This window comes from Sinohyriopsis cumingii, chromosome 12 (assembly GCF_028554795.1).
Source record: "Sinohyriopsis cumingii isolate HCF-2022 chromosome 12, ASM2855479v2, whole genome shotgun sequence".
NCBI classification, from domain to species: Eukaryota; Metazoa; Mollusca; class Bivalvia; order Unionida; family Unionidae; genus Sinohyriopsis; species Sinohyriopsis cumingii.
The window spans coordinates 23,124,773-23,138,567 of NC_142972.1; the positions used below are offsets into that span (position 1 = coordinate 23,124,773).

The following is a 13,795-nucleotide window of genomic DNA, read 5'->3' on the forward strand; positions in this document are numbered from 1 at the left end:
TACAGAACTCTCACAGACATGGCAAGCAACTATTATTATTCCACTTAACAGTGTAAAGTAGTCATACCTAGCAACTATTATTCCTCCACTAATTATTGTACAGTACTCTCACAGACATGGCAAGCAACTATTATTATTCCACTTAACAGTGTAAAGTAGTCATACCTAGCAACTATTATTCCTCCACTAATTATTGTACAGTACTCTCACAGACATGGCAAGCAACTATTATTATTCCACTTAACAGTGTAAAGTAGTCATACCTAGCAACTATTATTCCTCCACTAATTATTGTACAGTACTCTCACAGACATGGCAAGCAACTATTATTATTCCACTTAACAGTGTAAAGTAGTCATACCTAGCAACTTTTATTCCTCCACTTACTATTGTACAGAACTCTCACAGACATGGCAAGCAACTATTATTATTCCACTTAACAGTGTAAAGTAGTCATACCTAGCAACTATTATTCCTCCACTAATTATTGTACAGTACTCTCACAGACATGGCAAGCAACTATTATTATTCCACTTAACAGTGTAAAGTAGTCATACCTAGCAACTTTTATTCCTCCACTAATTATTGTACAGTACTCTCACAGACATGGCAAGCAACTATTATTATTCCACTTAACAGTGTAAAGTAGTCATACCTAGCAACTTTTATTCCTCCACTTATTATTGTACAGAACTCTCACAGACATGGCAAGCAACTATTATTATTCCACTTAACAGTGTAAAGTAGTCATACCTAGCAACTATTATTCCTCCACTAATTATTGTACAGTACTCTCACAGACATGGCAAGCAACTATTATTATTCCACTTAACAGTGTAAAGTAGTCATACCTAGCAACTATTATTCCTCCACTTGTTATTGTACAGAACTCTCACAGACATGGCAAGCAACTATTATTATTCCACTTAACAGTGTAAAGTAGTCATACCTAGCAACTATTATTCCTCCACTAATTATTGTACAGTACTCTCACAGACATGGCAAGCAACTATTATTATTCCACTTAACAGTGTAAAGTAGTCATACCTAGCAACTTTTATTCCTCCACTAATTATTGTACAGTACTCTCACAGACATGGCAAGCAACTATTATTATTCCACTTAACAGTGTAAAGTAGTCATACCTAGCAACTTTTATTCCTCCACTTATTATTGTACAGAACTCTCACAGACATGGCAAGCAACTATTATTATTCCACTTAACAGTGTAAAGTAGTCATACCTAGCAACTATTATTCCTCCACTAATTATTGTACAGTACTCTCACAGACATGGCAAGCAACTATTATTATTCCACTTAACAGTGTAAAGTAGTCATACCTAGCAACTTTTATTCCTCCACTAATTATTGTACAGTACTCTCACAGACATGGCAAGCAACTATTATTATTCCACTTAACAGTGTAAAGTAGTCATACCTAGCAACTTTTATTCCTCCACTTTTTATTGTACAGAACTCTCACAGACATGGCAAGCAACTATTATTATTCCACTTAACAGTGTAAAGTAGTCATACCTAGCAACTATTATTAATCCACTAATTATTGTACAGTACTCTCACAGACAAGGAAAGCAACTACAGTTATTCTACTTAATAGTGTACAGTACTCATAAACATAAATAGCAACTGTTATTCCTCCATTATTATTGCACAGTACTTTCACAAGCATCTAGCAACACATATTCTTCCATATAGTGTACAGTACACACTTAGATATAGCAAATAACTTTTATTCCTCCAGTCTTCCTTTCTTTCAAACATCTTGTATGCGTGGTTTGCATGCACAATATCAGATATAAAAGCATGTAAATTATTGTACATAAGCAAGTGTGTGTGTGTGTGATGGACAATAATTAAAATAATTGCAGACTAATTTGCTGTGCTGCAGTTAAGAGAGTGCACATGTTGCACTCCAATGCATTTAAATCATTCAGATATCAGTGATGTCACAAGAAGTCAGTCAAATGTCTTTACCTATTACAAATTATATAGAGTAAAATATTGGCATTAAAGCTGCATTCCGAATCTTTTATAAGAACAAAATTTGTAATAAAAGTGACAATCACTGTACCAATAAACAATATGTAGAAATAGGTAGCACATTACATTTCTTTGAATGTGACCCCTCGATCAAAGACCCCTAAAAACTAACTTCGAATGAAAGGTAACTACTTTTTCTGAATTTCCAAGTTTCAAGAAAACTTCCAATGTTAATATCCACTATTAACAATATTTCTTTTTTCTTCAAAATATATATCCATACATTTCAGTAATTACACAAGCCCAAAATAATTTTTTATGAAAAAGCTATCAAAACTGATATTCATGAACATAATGTGGATGAATGTAATGATATCTTTTTAATGAAGAAATATTTTATAGAGATGCAAACAAATCTTTTTTGGAAAATGCACTGACATACGCTGAAAATCTGGCAAATTTGATAGAAAATAAACAAATTCTATTGCAGGATTTTGTTCTGCTTTGCTTACTAACTTTGTATTTTAATAAACGAATGTTTCCCCAATTCATGTTAGGTGTACATTTGTAATAATGCATACATGTATACATGCAGTATCCAGATGAACGGCTGGATTTTGAGGGGAACGTTCCACTCAACACAACTTAATAACATTGTTTATTTAAAATACGAGTGCTTATTATTGAAAAAAATCATGGTGATTGATATCATATATTATAAATGTAAGTAATCTGTGACATTCAATTAAAATTATGTGTTGAAATTGCACATTGTATATAGCCAAATCTGTCTTGGAGACCAACTCGGCTGGAAAAACTCTTGTCTGACCTCTAATCAATATCTATAAAAATGTAATTAGGCCAAAATAGACATCTTCCTGGGTGATAACATTTGTCACTGGATGACTGGAATGTAGAATATGCTAGAGTTTGATATATGCCATGTCCAGCCAAGAGATCAATAGGTCTGCTTGTTAGAATGTGCTAGAGTTTGATATAAGCCACGCCCAGCCAAGAGATCAATAAGTCTGCTTGGTAAAATATGCTAGAGTTTAATATATGCCACGCCCAGCCAAGAGATCAATAGGTCTGCTTGGTAGGATATGCTAGAGTTTGATATATGCCATGTCCAGCCAAGAGATCAATAGGTCTGCTTGTTAGAATGTGCTAGAGTTTGATATAAGCCACGCCCAGCCAAGAGATCAATAAGTCTGCTTGGTAAAATATGCTAGAGTTTAATATATGCCACGCCCAGCCAAGAGATCAATAGGTCTGCTTGGTAGGATATGCTAGAGTTTGATATATGCCATGTCCAGCCAAGAGATCAATAGGTCTGCTTGTTAGAATGTGCTAGAGTTTGATATAAGCCACGCCCAGCCAAGAGATCAATAAGTCTGCTTGGTAAAATATGCTAGAGTTTAATATATGCCACGCCCAGCCAAGAGATCAATAGGTCTGCTTGGTAGGATATGCTAGAGTTTGATATATGCCATGTCCAGCCAAGAGATCAATAGGTCTGCTTGTTAGAATGTGCTAGAGTTTGATATAAGCCATGCCCAGCCAAGAGATCAATAAGTCTGCTTGGTAAAATATGCTAGAGTTTAATATATGCCACGCCCAGCCAAGAGATCAATAGGTCTGCTTGGTAGGATATGCTAGAGTTTGATATATGCCATGTCCAGCCAAGAGATCAATAAGTCTACTTGTTAGAATATGCTAGAGTTTGACATATGCCATGTCCAGCCAAGAGATCAATAGGTCTACTTGGTAAAATATGCTAGAGTTTAATATATGCCACATCCAGCCAAGAGATCAATAGGTCTACTTGGTAAAATATGCTAGAGTTTGATATATGCCACATCCAGCCAAGAGATCAATAAGTCTACTTGGTAAAATATGCTAGAGTTTGATATATGCCACATCCAGCCAAGAGATCAATAGGTCTACTTGGTAAAATATGCTAGAGTTTGATATATGCCACATCCAGCCAAGAGATCAATAAGTCTACTTGGTAAAATATGCTAGAGTTTGAAATATGCCACATCCAGCCAAGAGATCAATAAGTCTACTTGTCAGAATATGCTAGAGTTTGATATATGCCATGTCCAGCCAGGAGATCAATAAGTCTACTTGGGAGGAAAGATGACCAGTATGACTGTTTACATCAGTTCCTTGTTTGTGGTAATGAATGTACAAGAACTGTTACATTCAATCTTACCCAAATGTATATTTAATTGATGATTGACACGCTTGAATATTAGATTAATTATCAATTTAGACTACTACAATTTTAATAAAATGTTGATGGAAATTGTCATTAATTACTCACACTGGACTTTCTTCAATGGTACAGTTAGTAGTTTGCTTTTCATCTGCATAACACAGTGTCAGTAGACTCAAGTTTCAATATGTATACTTCTATACTTGCTTAGGATATTATGACACTTCTGTGTCAGAACAATCATGAATTCTGTTGTTGGCTTTTAAATGAACAGGATCATTTCCTTTTTTCTATGTTTCATTTTGAAACATGGTGATAGTGTAGGCCAGAATTTGATCCCAGTATTAATAAACAGTGTGAAAAATTAACCTACAGACATTCAGCTCTTCCATTCAATATTTTACAATTGGAAACATTGGTTTGCATCAGCAGCTCATTGACCAGACTAAATCATTGTGGGTATAGGTACAAGTACAGTCTAAGCACAATTTTATTCATGTATTATTTATGTAGTATGGTAAATATGCATATATTACAATACTGAATCATTGTGGGTACAGGTACAAGTACAGTCTAAGCACAACTTTATTCATGTATTATTTATGTAGTATGGTAAATATGCATATATTACAATATTGAATCATTGTGGGTACAGGTACAAGTACAGTCTAAGCACAACTTTATTCATGTATTATTTAAGTTGTATGGTAAATATGCATATATTACAATATTGAATCATTGTGGGTACAGGTACAAGTACAGTCTAAGCACAACTTTATTCATGTATTATTTAAGTTGTATGGTAAATATGCATATATTACAATATTGAATCATTGTGGGTACAGGTACAAGTACAGTCTAAGCACAACTTTATTCATGTATTATTTAAGTTGTATGGTAAATATGCATATATTACAATATTGAATCATTGTGGGTACAGGTACAAGTACAGTCTAAGCACAACTTTATTCATGTATTATTTAAGTTGTATGGTAAATATACATATATTACAAACTGAATCATTGTGGGTATAGGTACAATAACAGAGCACAACTTTATTCATGTATTATTTATGTTGTATGGTAAATATACATATATTACAAAAATATTTATTATAAGCAACAGACATAGGAAGTGACATGAAACAGTGAACATAATAAGAACAGTATTTAGATTTTGTAACTCATTATACAAATATAGATAAAACCCAAAATGCCATTCAAAAGAAGCATAATATACAAGCATACAATAACTATGGCTATGAAGAGTATCCTTTGTAAAGTGAGTTTTGTATATTCATTAGTCATAATGCATTTCATAAAGTTATACAAAATTTAAAAGTATCTATTCATATTTTTGGAAGTGATATCTAGAAATTTCAACAGCTATGATCCACTGTATAAATAGGAGTCCAGTTGAATAACTCTTTCAAATGAAAAATGGGGGGAGAGAAAAATAAGTAGTGAAACACATTCACCACTTTTGCCCTCCAATTTTGTTACATATTCTATCCTTGTGCATTTAATTTTCCCTTGGTTCACCAGTTTATTATAATTATTTCTACGCTTCTGGAAGAACATATATCTCATTTTCAACATAAAAACCTGCATAATCTTCAAAATGTATGTCCCGTTTCAAAGGATAAAAATTTCTTTTCTTAAATGATTCACACACTTTGCATGCATGTCTTGTATATACAGTGGTTTTATAATACTGGTGGTTGTGGATGTAGGGTTATTGATTTAATAATAAAACAGTGATCGTATTGAAGGATAGAAATTATCAAAAAAGTATTGAAAAAAGGACTGGAGAAACCTGCTACCCGAATTTGATATCAGTGCAATATAATATTTGTTTACATATGTGATGTTAGAGTGAAACAGTTCTATTATAAGAGCACACAAAATTATTTCAGATACCATGCAGTTACCATTCATCTAGTAGTACTAATAACCTTGCATATGTCCTTCAATGAAAAGTCAGGTCAACATTGAGCAAATGACCTTCACACAATGTGAGCACCCTGCAGTATATTGGCAATTACAGATGAGTAGTGAAAATAAAGGGTAAATGTCACTTGGCTGCCAATAGAATGGTGATATTCACAGTGAGTATGTTGTTTAGGGATTAGTCGCACTGGCAAGTTTGAATTCGGACAAGATGTTGTTTCGGCAAGTTTGCCATTCAGCAGAGTTGTAATAGTTCCAAATGTAACAGGTCAATAATCTACCCATGCATAGTAGGTCAATAATAGACCCAAATGTAATACCTCAATCACAGACCCAAATGTAATACATTAATCATAGACCCATATGTAATACCTCAATCACAGACCCAAATGTAATACCTTAATCACAGACCCAAATGTAATACCTCAATCATAGACCCATATGTAATACCTCAATCATAGACCCATATCTAATACCTCAATCATAGACCCAAATATAGTACCTCAATCATAGACCCATATCTAATACCTCAATCATAGACCCATATCTAATACCTCAATCATAGACCCATATGTAATACCTCAATCATAGACCCATATCTAATACCTCAATCATAGACCCAAATATAGTACCTCAATCATAGACCCATATCTAATACCTCAATCATAGACCCAAATATAGTACCTCAATCATAGTTTCTTGTAATGTAGATAGAGGGTTTTTCTCAAAAGAAGTGTAATGATTTGTGTTTGCATTATAAAATGAATGTGTTTTCCACATTTTACCCCATATGAAAGATGAATCTGTGATGCTTAAAGGAGATTTATTAATTCACATTTGTGGTGGGAAAACCATATTGTCTTACTATTTGTAATAAAGACACAGAGTAGAACAGAAAACATCACTATCTACCAATACGTGCACAGCTTCAAATATTAAACAAGGCACAAGATCGCATAACAGCACAACATTTGTGACAAAAAATGCACCAAGTGGCACAGACTGTGAGTGACAGACAGAGATATAAATAATGAACTGATGATAACTAACCTCAACCCATTCTGTTGATCCAATCAAGCCAACTTCTTCTCCACCCCAAGTACAAAAGACAATTGTTCTTCTAGGTCTAATATCTGCAGTAGTTTTTTAAAAAATTGGCATTAAATAAAATCGCAATTTAGATGGATACATTCCACTGAATGTCATGTGAGACCAATTTCCCTTAAATAAAAATGCTTTTCAACAGCAATTTTACATTTGATTTTTACTTTAGCAAATTTTTTTAATTTTCTGTCCAAACAAAATAGTAAAGAACACATCCAATCTATTGTAGCAGAAGGATTGATACTTTTCTGCCTATATTTTCAAACAGTAATGTAACACAAATTTTGGTCTTTGAATTATAATTTTTGCAAACAGGGGTTGTTACGAAATGTATGTATATGATTAATTTCTATATATTAATTACAATATGTATTTATGCATGCTTCAATTTACCTTGTTAATGATAAATAAATAAAAAAAGCATTATTAATACATAACTTTAAAATTTGCAAGAATACAAAACGCAAGACAACAAAAGACAGTCTGAAGAATTCTTCTCTCAAAACAGCGTATCTACACAAATATGTAATTACTCAAAAAGAGATAATTATAATAAAATAAAATACATAAAATACCATATTTAACATAATACTAGCATGGTAGCTTAAAAAATAAATATTTTTTTATAAATCTCATCATGTTTAAACTCATGATGATAAGTGGATGTCAATTCTGTTGTTGTCACCATCACATGTATCTACATTCTTGACAGAGTTAGTTCCCTTCATTTATGTTGACAGTTCTCCACATTAGTGATTCACTTATTCTCTTCCTATATGTGTTCTTTCAATAAAACCCATGTAAAAGCCATTAGACGGAAGCAATCAACAGAATTGTGTCAATTGGTAATGACAGAACAAGCACTGGTCATTACATGTATATTGTCCAAGAAAATCAATGTTCTCTGTGGATTATAGGAGCTGCTTTTCTCAAACCAGTCATGCAAGGACCTAGGTATACACTCTGAGAAACGAGTCATGCAAGGACCTAGGTATACACTCTGAGAAACCAGTCAAGCAAGGACCTAGGTAAAGATTCTAAGAAACGAGTCATGCAAGGACCTAGGTATACACTCTGAGAAACCAGTCATGCAAGGACCTAGGTAAAGATTCTAAGAAACAAGTCATGCAAGGACCTAGGTATACACTCTTAGAAATGAGTCATGCAAGGACCTAGGTATGCACTCTTAGAAACGAGTCATGCAAGGACCTAGGTATACACTCTGAGAAACCAGTCATGCAAGAACCTAGGTAAAGGTTCTAAGAAACCAGTCATGCAAGGACCTAGGCATACACTCTTAGAAATGAGTCATGCAAGGACCTAGGTATGCACTCTAAGAAATGAGTCATGCAAGGACCTAGGTATACACTCTTAGAAATGAGTCGTGCAAAGACCTAGGTATACACTCTTAGAAATGAGTCATGCAAGGACCTAGGTATACACTCTTAGAAATGAGTCGTGCAAGGAGCTAGGTATACACTCTTAGAAATGAGTCATGCAAAGACCTAGGTATACACTCTTAGAAATGAGTCATGCAAAGACCTAGGTATACACTCTTAGAAATGAGTCATGCAAGGACCTAGGCATACACTCTGAGAAACCTGTCATGCAAGAACCTAGGTAAAGGTTCTAAGAAACCAGTCATACAAGGACCTAGTTATACACTCTGAGAAATGAGTCATGCAAGGACCTAGGTATACACTCTGAAGAACCAGTCATGCAAGGACCTAGGTAAAGATTCTAAGAAACCAGTCATGCAAGGACCTAGGTATACTCTCTTAGAAATGAGTAATGCAAGGATCTAGGTATGCACTCTAAGAAACGAGTTATGCAAGGACCTAGATATTCACTCTAAGAAACCAGCCATGCAAGGACCTAGGTAAAGATTCCATTCATGCAAGGACCTAGGTATACACTCTAAGAAATGAGTCATGCAAGGACCTAGGTATGCACTCTAAGAAACGAGTTATGCAAGGACCTAGATATGCACTCTAAGAAACGAGTCATGCAAGGACCTAGGTATTCACTCTAAGAAATGAGTCATGTAAGGAGCTAGGTATACACTCTTAGAAATGAGTCATGCAAGGACCTAGGTATACACTCTTAGAAACAAGTCATGCAAGGACCAAGGTATACACTCTTAGAAATGAGTTATGCAAGGACTTAGGTATACACTCTTAGAAACAAATTTGTGTATGTGCTTGACTAACCAGTAAATGTACACTAATAAGATACGTGCTGTATTAAAATGAATATGGTACAAGTACTGCAAAGTAAGTTCAAAATATTATCATGTTACAAATTGTTGAAGAAGACAAAAATCCAGAATTTCACAGAACCAGGTTTCTAAAATGTGTAAGTGCAATGATACATCCTCACTTCAGTGTCTGGATGTAACCTGTAAAAACTTTGATTAATGCAAAACTAAAACAAAATCCCATTAAGTTTGATGATGATCACCCTGTCACCACATGTAAAGAGATGCCTATACCTGTCACTACATGTAAAGTGACCCCTATACTTGTCACTACATGTAAAGTGACCCCTATACCTGTCACCACATGTAAAGTGATGACTACACCTGTCACCACATGTAAAGTGATGCCTATACCTGTTACCACATGTAAAGTGACCCCTATACCTGTCACCACATGTAAACTAATGCATACACCTGTCACCACATGTAAAGTGATGCCTATACCTGTCACCACATGTAAAGTGATGCCTTTACCTGTCACCACATGTAAAGTGATGCATAAACCTGTCACCACATGTAAAGTGATGCATAAACCTGTTAGCACATGTAAAGCAATCTCTACACCTGTCACCACATGTAAAGTGACCCTTATACCTATCACCACATATAAAGTGATGCCTACACCTGTCACCACATATAAAGTGATGCCTACACCTATCACCATATATGAAGTGATGCCTCTAACCATATATCATGGTAGAAGCTGGACACTGGACTCCTTAGCAAGTCAACAAATGATTCCTTTATCAACAGCAATACATTTCTAAAATTGAAAATTATACTGTTTCATGTTGGCTACCCTCTGTAAAAAAAAAAGTATCATTATTATCATGTCATTATATGTTATTATTTTTCCTCAACATGCTTATGCAGGTGTGATAAAATTCAGTTGATGAATTATTTCTTGTGTCAAATAAAGGAAATATCTATATAGAGTTTCAAAGTGTTTTAAAATCAGAGATGACCCAGACCCTGCATTCTCAAAACCTTTTGAGCACTTAATGCCAACGTATTTACAATTTACAACTTCAAAATTTGTTAATCTTCCAACTCACTAGATTTCAGTACCTCCATTGTATGAATACATTGTATTTAATAATGTAGGTTTTGAGCAATAATTATTATTTATTATTATCATTATTATTATTATTATTTACTTTTATATGACTTCTACTTCTTACAAAATATAAATAGACGGGGACCATTTTTTCCAGGTGAAGCAATTTAATATACAGACCCATGCCACTAAGCTCCATAGCAGAATGATTTTCTGCCCATTTACCTGATTGGTATCCATTTACATCTAGGCATACTGAGACAAAACCATCATATCCATAGTAACATTAGACAAGAAACAATAAAATGGTTGAATCAATGCAAATAAAGACACTGATGTAAAGGCAGCCTGCATTTATCCTATTTTAGTGTAGTACTATTTTTAATATCCAAAGAATTTATTTCAACTTCATAATATACAATCAACAATAACTCTATGACGTTGTGTAGGAATGGCTTTAATACTTCTAGTTACCCTGAGGGTCACAGAAAATGTTTCATTAGGATACTGATACCAGACCAAGGTAATTATGATTCAATAGATATCAAACTTGCCTGATTGTTTCATTTTTCCCATTACACGGGTAATTTCTGTAAGAGTTGCAGTGCCTGAGAGTGGATCTATTGCACCAAACACCCAGGCATCATGATGGTTGCCTAGCAACACATACCTATCTGGAAAAAATAAAAATAATATGCACTACTGTATATCAATTCAATCATCAAAGAGGATAAAAAGGATATAAATTTTATAAAATGACTAGTCATTTTATGACAAATAATCCTAATCAAAATTACCAATTAAACAAGTTGCCATTTCACTTTTAAATTTAAAGAACAATAAGATACAAATTGTTTTCTCTTATTAAAAAGTCTCTATGATATGAAAATATACCAAATATGTATGTATACAGACATTGGAACATGCATCAAGTATGTCTGGATTCAAACATTGGAATATGCATTAAGTATGTCTATGTATAGGTATTAGAACCAGCATCAGTATGTATGTGTATAGACATTAGAACCAGCATCAAGTATGTCTGGATTCAGACATCAGAACATACATCAAGTATGTCTATGTATAGATATGAGAACCAGCATCAATATGTCTATGTCCAGACATTAGAACCAGCATCATGTACGTCTGTATGTCTATGTCCTGACATTAGAACCAGCATCATGTATGTCTATATGTCTATGTCCAGATATTAGAACTAGCATCATGTATGTCTATATGTCTATGTCCAGACATTAGAACCAGCATCATGTATGTCTGTATGTCTATGTCCAGACATTAGAACCAGCATCATGTATGTCTGTATGTCTATGTCCAGACATTAGAACTAGCATCATGTATGTCTATGTCCAGACATTAGAACTAGCATCATGTATGTCTATATGTCTATGTCCAGATATTAGAACCAGCATCATGTATGTCTGTATGTCTATGTCCAGACATTAGAACCAGCATCATGTATGTCTGTATGTCTATGTCCAGACATTAGAACCAGCATCATGTATGTCTGTATGTCTATGTCCAGACATTAGAACTAGCATCATGTATGTCTATGTCCAGACATTAGAACTAGCATCATGTATGTCTATATGTCTATGTCCAGATATTAGAACCAGCATCATGTATGTCTGTATGTCTATGTCCAGACATTAGAACCAGCATCATGTATGTCTGTATGTCTATGTCCAGACATTAGAACCAGCATCATGTATGTCTGTATGTCTATGTCCAGATATTAGAACCAGCATCATGTATGTCTGTATGTCTATGTCCAGACATTAGAACCAGCATCATGTATGTCTGTATGTCTATGTCCAGATATTAGAACCAGCATCATGTATGTCTGTATGTCTATGTCCAGACATTAGAACCAGCATCATGTATGTCTGTATGTCTATGTCCAGACATTAGAACCAGCATCATGTATGTCTATGTCTATGTCCAGACATTAGAACCAGCATCATGTATGTCTATGTCCAGACATTAGAACTAGCATCATGTATGTCTATATGTCTATGTCCAGACAATAGAACCAGCATCATATATGTCTGTATGTCTATGTCCAGACACTAGAACCAGCATCATGTATGTCTGTGCATAGAAATTAGAACATGCATTAAGCATGTCTGGATTCAGACATTAGAACATGCATTGAGTACCAGTATGTCTATGTATAGGTATCAGAACCAGCATCAGTATGTTTATGTTCAGACATTAGAACCAGCATCAGTATGTCTTTGTATAGACATTAGAACAGCCACCAGTATATATTGGTCCAGACATTAGTCTCACTATTACATGTAGCTGGTGTTATTTTTATTGGTTATGGTGATGGTGTAGTGTTAATGATGCGTGAATATTGTATACTTCTACTTTTTCAAGGTGAAATATTTGATGACCATGATGCTCCATGTCAAACATATAAAATTACAGAAAATAGTTTTATTAATCCAGAGCTATGGTGAAATTATTATGGTACTCTGAGATATGTTGTTAAATATAAAAGTATACTATTAAACCAAGAAAAAGTCAATTATTCTAAATCACCTGGTTCCACATTCCCAGTTATAATTCCAATAACGTTTTCCAATGTTATAACTGTTAGGTAATTGTTCACCGTTAGTTTTACCTTCCTGAAATACAAACGATACCAAGTTACAAAAAATAATTGTAAAAGATTAAAGAAAGCTTGGCATGATGAATCAGAATAAATGTGGTTCAGATTTTGAATTATATAGTAGCAAATAAAAAGGGGTTTTGGCTAAAACCTAAGACAAATATACATGAAAATGTATTACAATGACATAAGGCCACAGTTAATATGACGCTGTTGAAGGGCAATGTTCCAAATCAATCAAGGTTTGAATCTTAACAAAGTGTTGTCACTAAATAATGGAACTGTATACCACAATTTTATTTATGAAACCCTTGAAAGGATTAATAATAATAATAATAATAATAATAATAATAATGTCAAGTGTTTATCCATTGTAACGTTCTTAGCTAAAAACCAGCTTACATGATAGACTTGCAATTAAAGCAAATAAAGATCTAATTAGGACAGACCACTCCAGTGGCATAAATGTTAAGAGTGTCCACTTTGGATGCGGGAGGTCGCCGGTGGCCTGGTGTCAGGATAATATGCCTGGATTGGACATGATGCTACGTGTCTGCAGCATGATGCCCA

The 13,795-nt window shown here is 34.2% G+C and overlaps 1 protein-coding gene across 3 annotated transcripts in view; it reads right to left on the minus strand.

Moving 5' to 3' along the window:
- Nucleotides 1–13,795, minus strand: part of LOC149786101 (glutamate carboxypeptidase 2-like) — a 214,628-nt gene that overhangs the window by 123,455 nt on the left and 77,378 nt on the right. For all 3 annotated transcript variants that reach the window (XM_089976416.1, XM_089976414.1, XM_089976415.1), the window contains 3 exons: nucleotides 13,156–13,241; nucleotides 11,145–11,264; nucleotides 7,223–7,305 (listed from right to left, as the gene is read on the minus strand). In XM_089976416.1, the coding sequence (XP_089832542.1) occupies nucleotides 7,223–7,305; nucleotides 11,145–11,264; nucleotides 13,156–13,241 (289 nt within the window). The remainder of the gene's footprint in view (nucleotides 1–7,222; nucleotides 7,306–11,144; nucleotides 11,265–13,155; nucleotides 13,242–13,795) is intronic.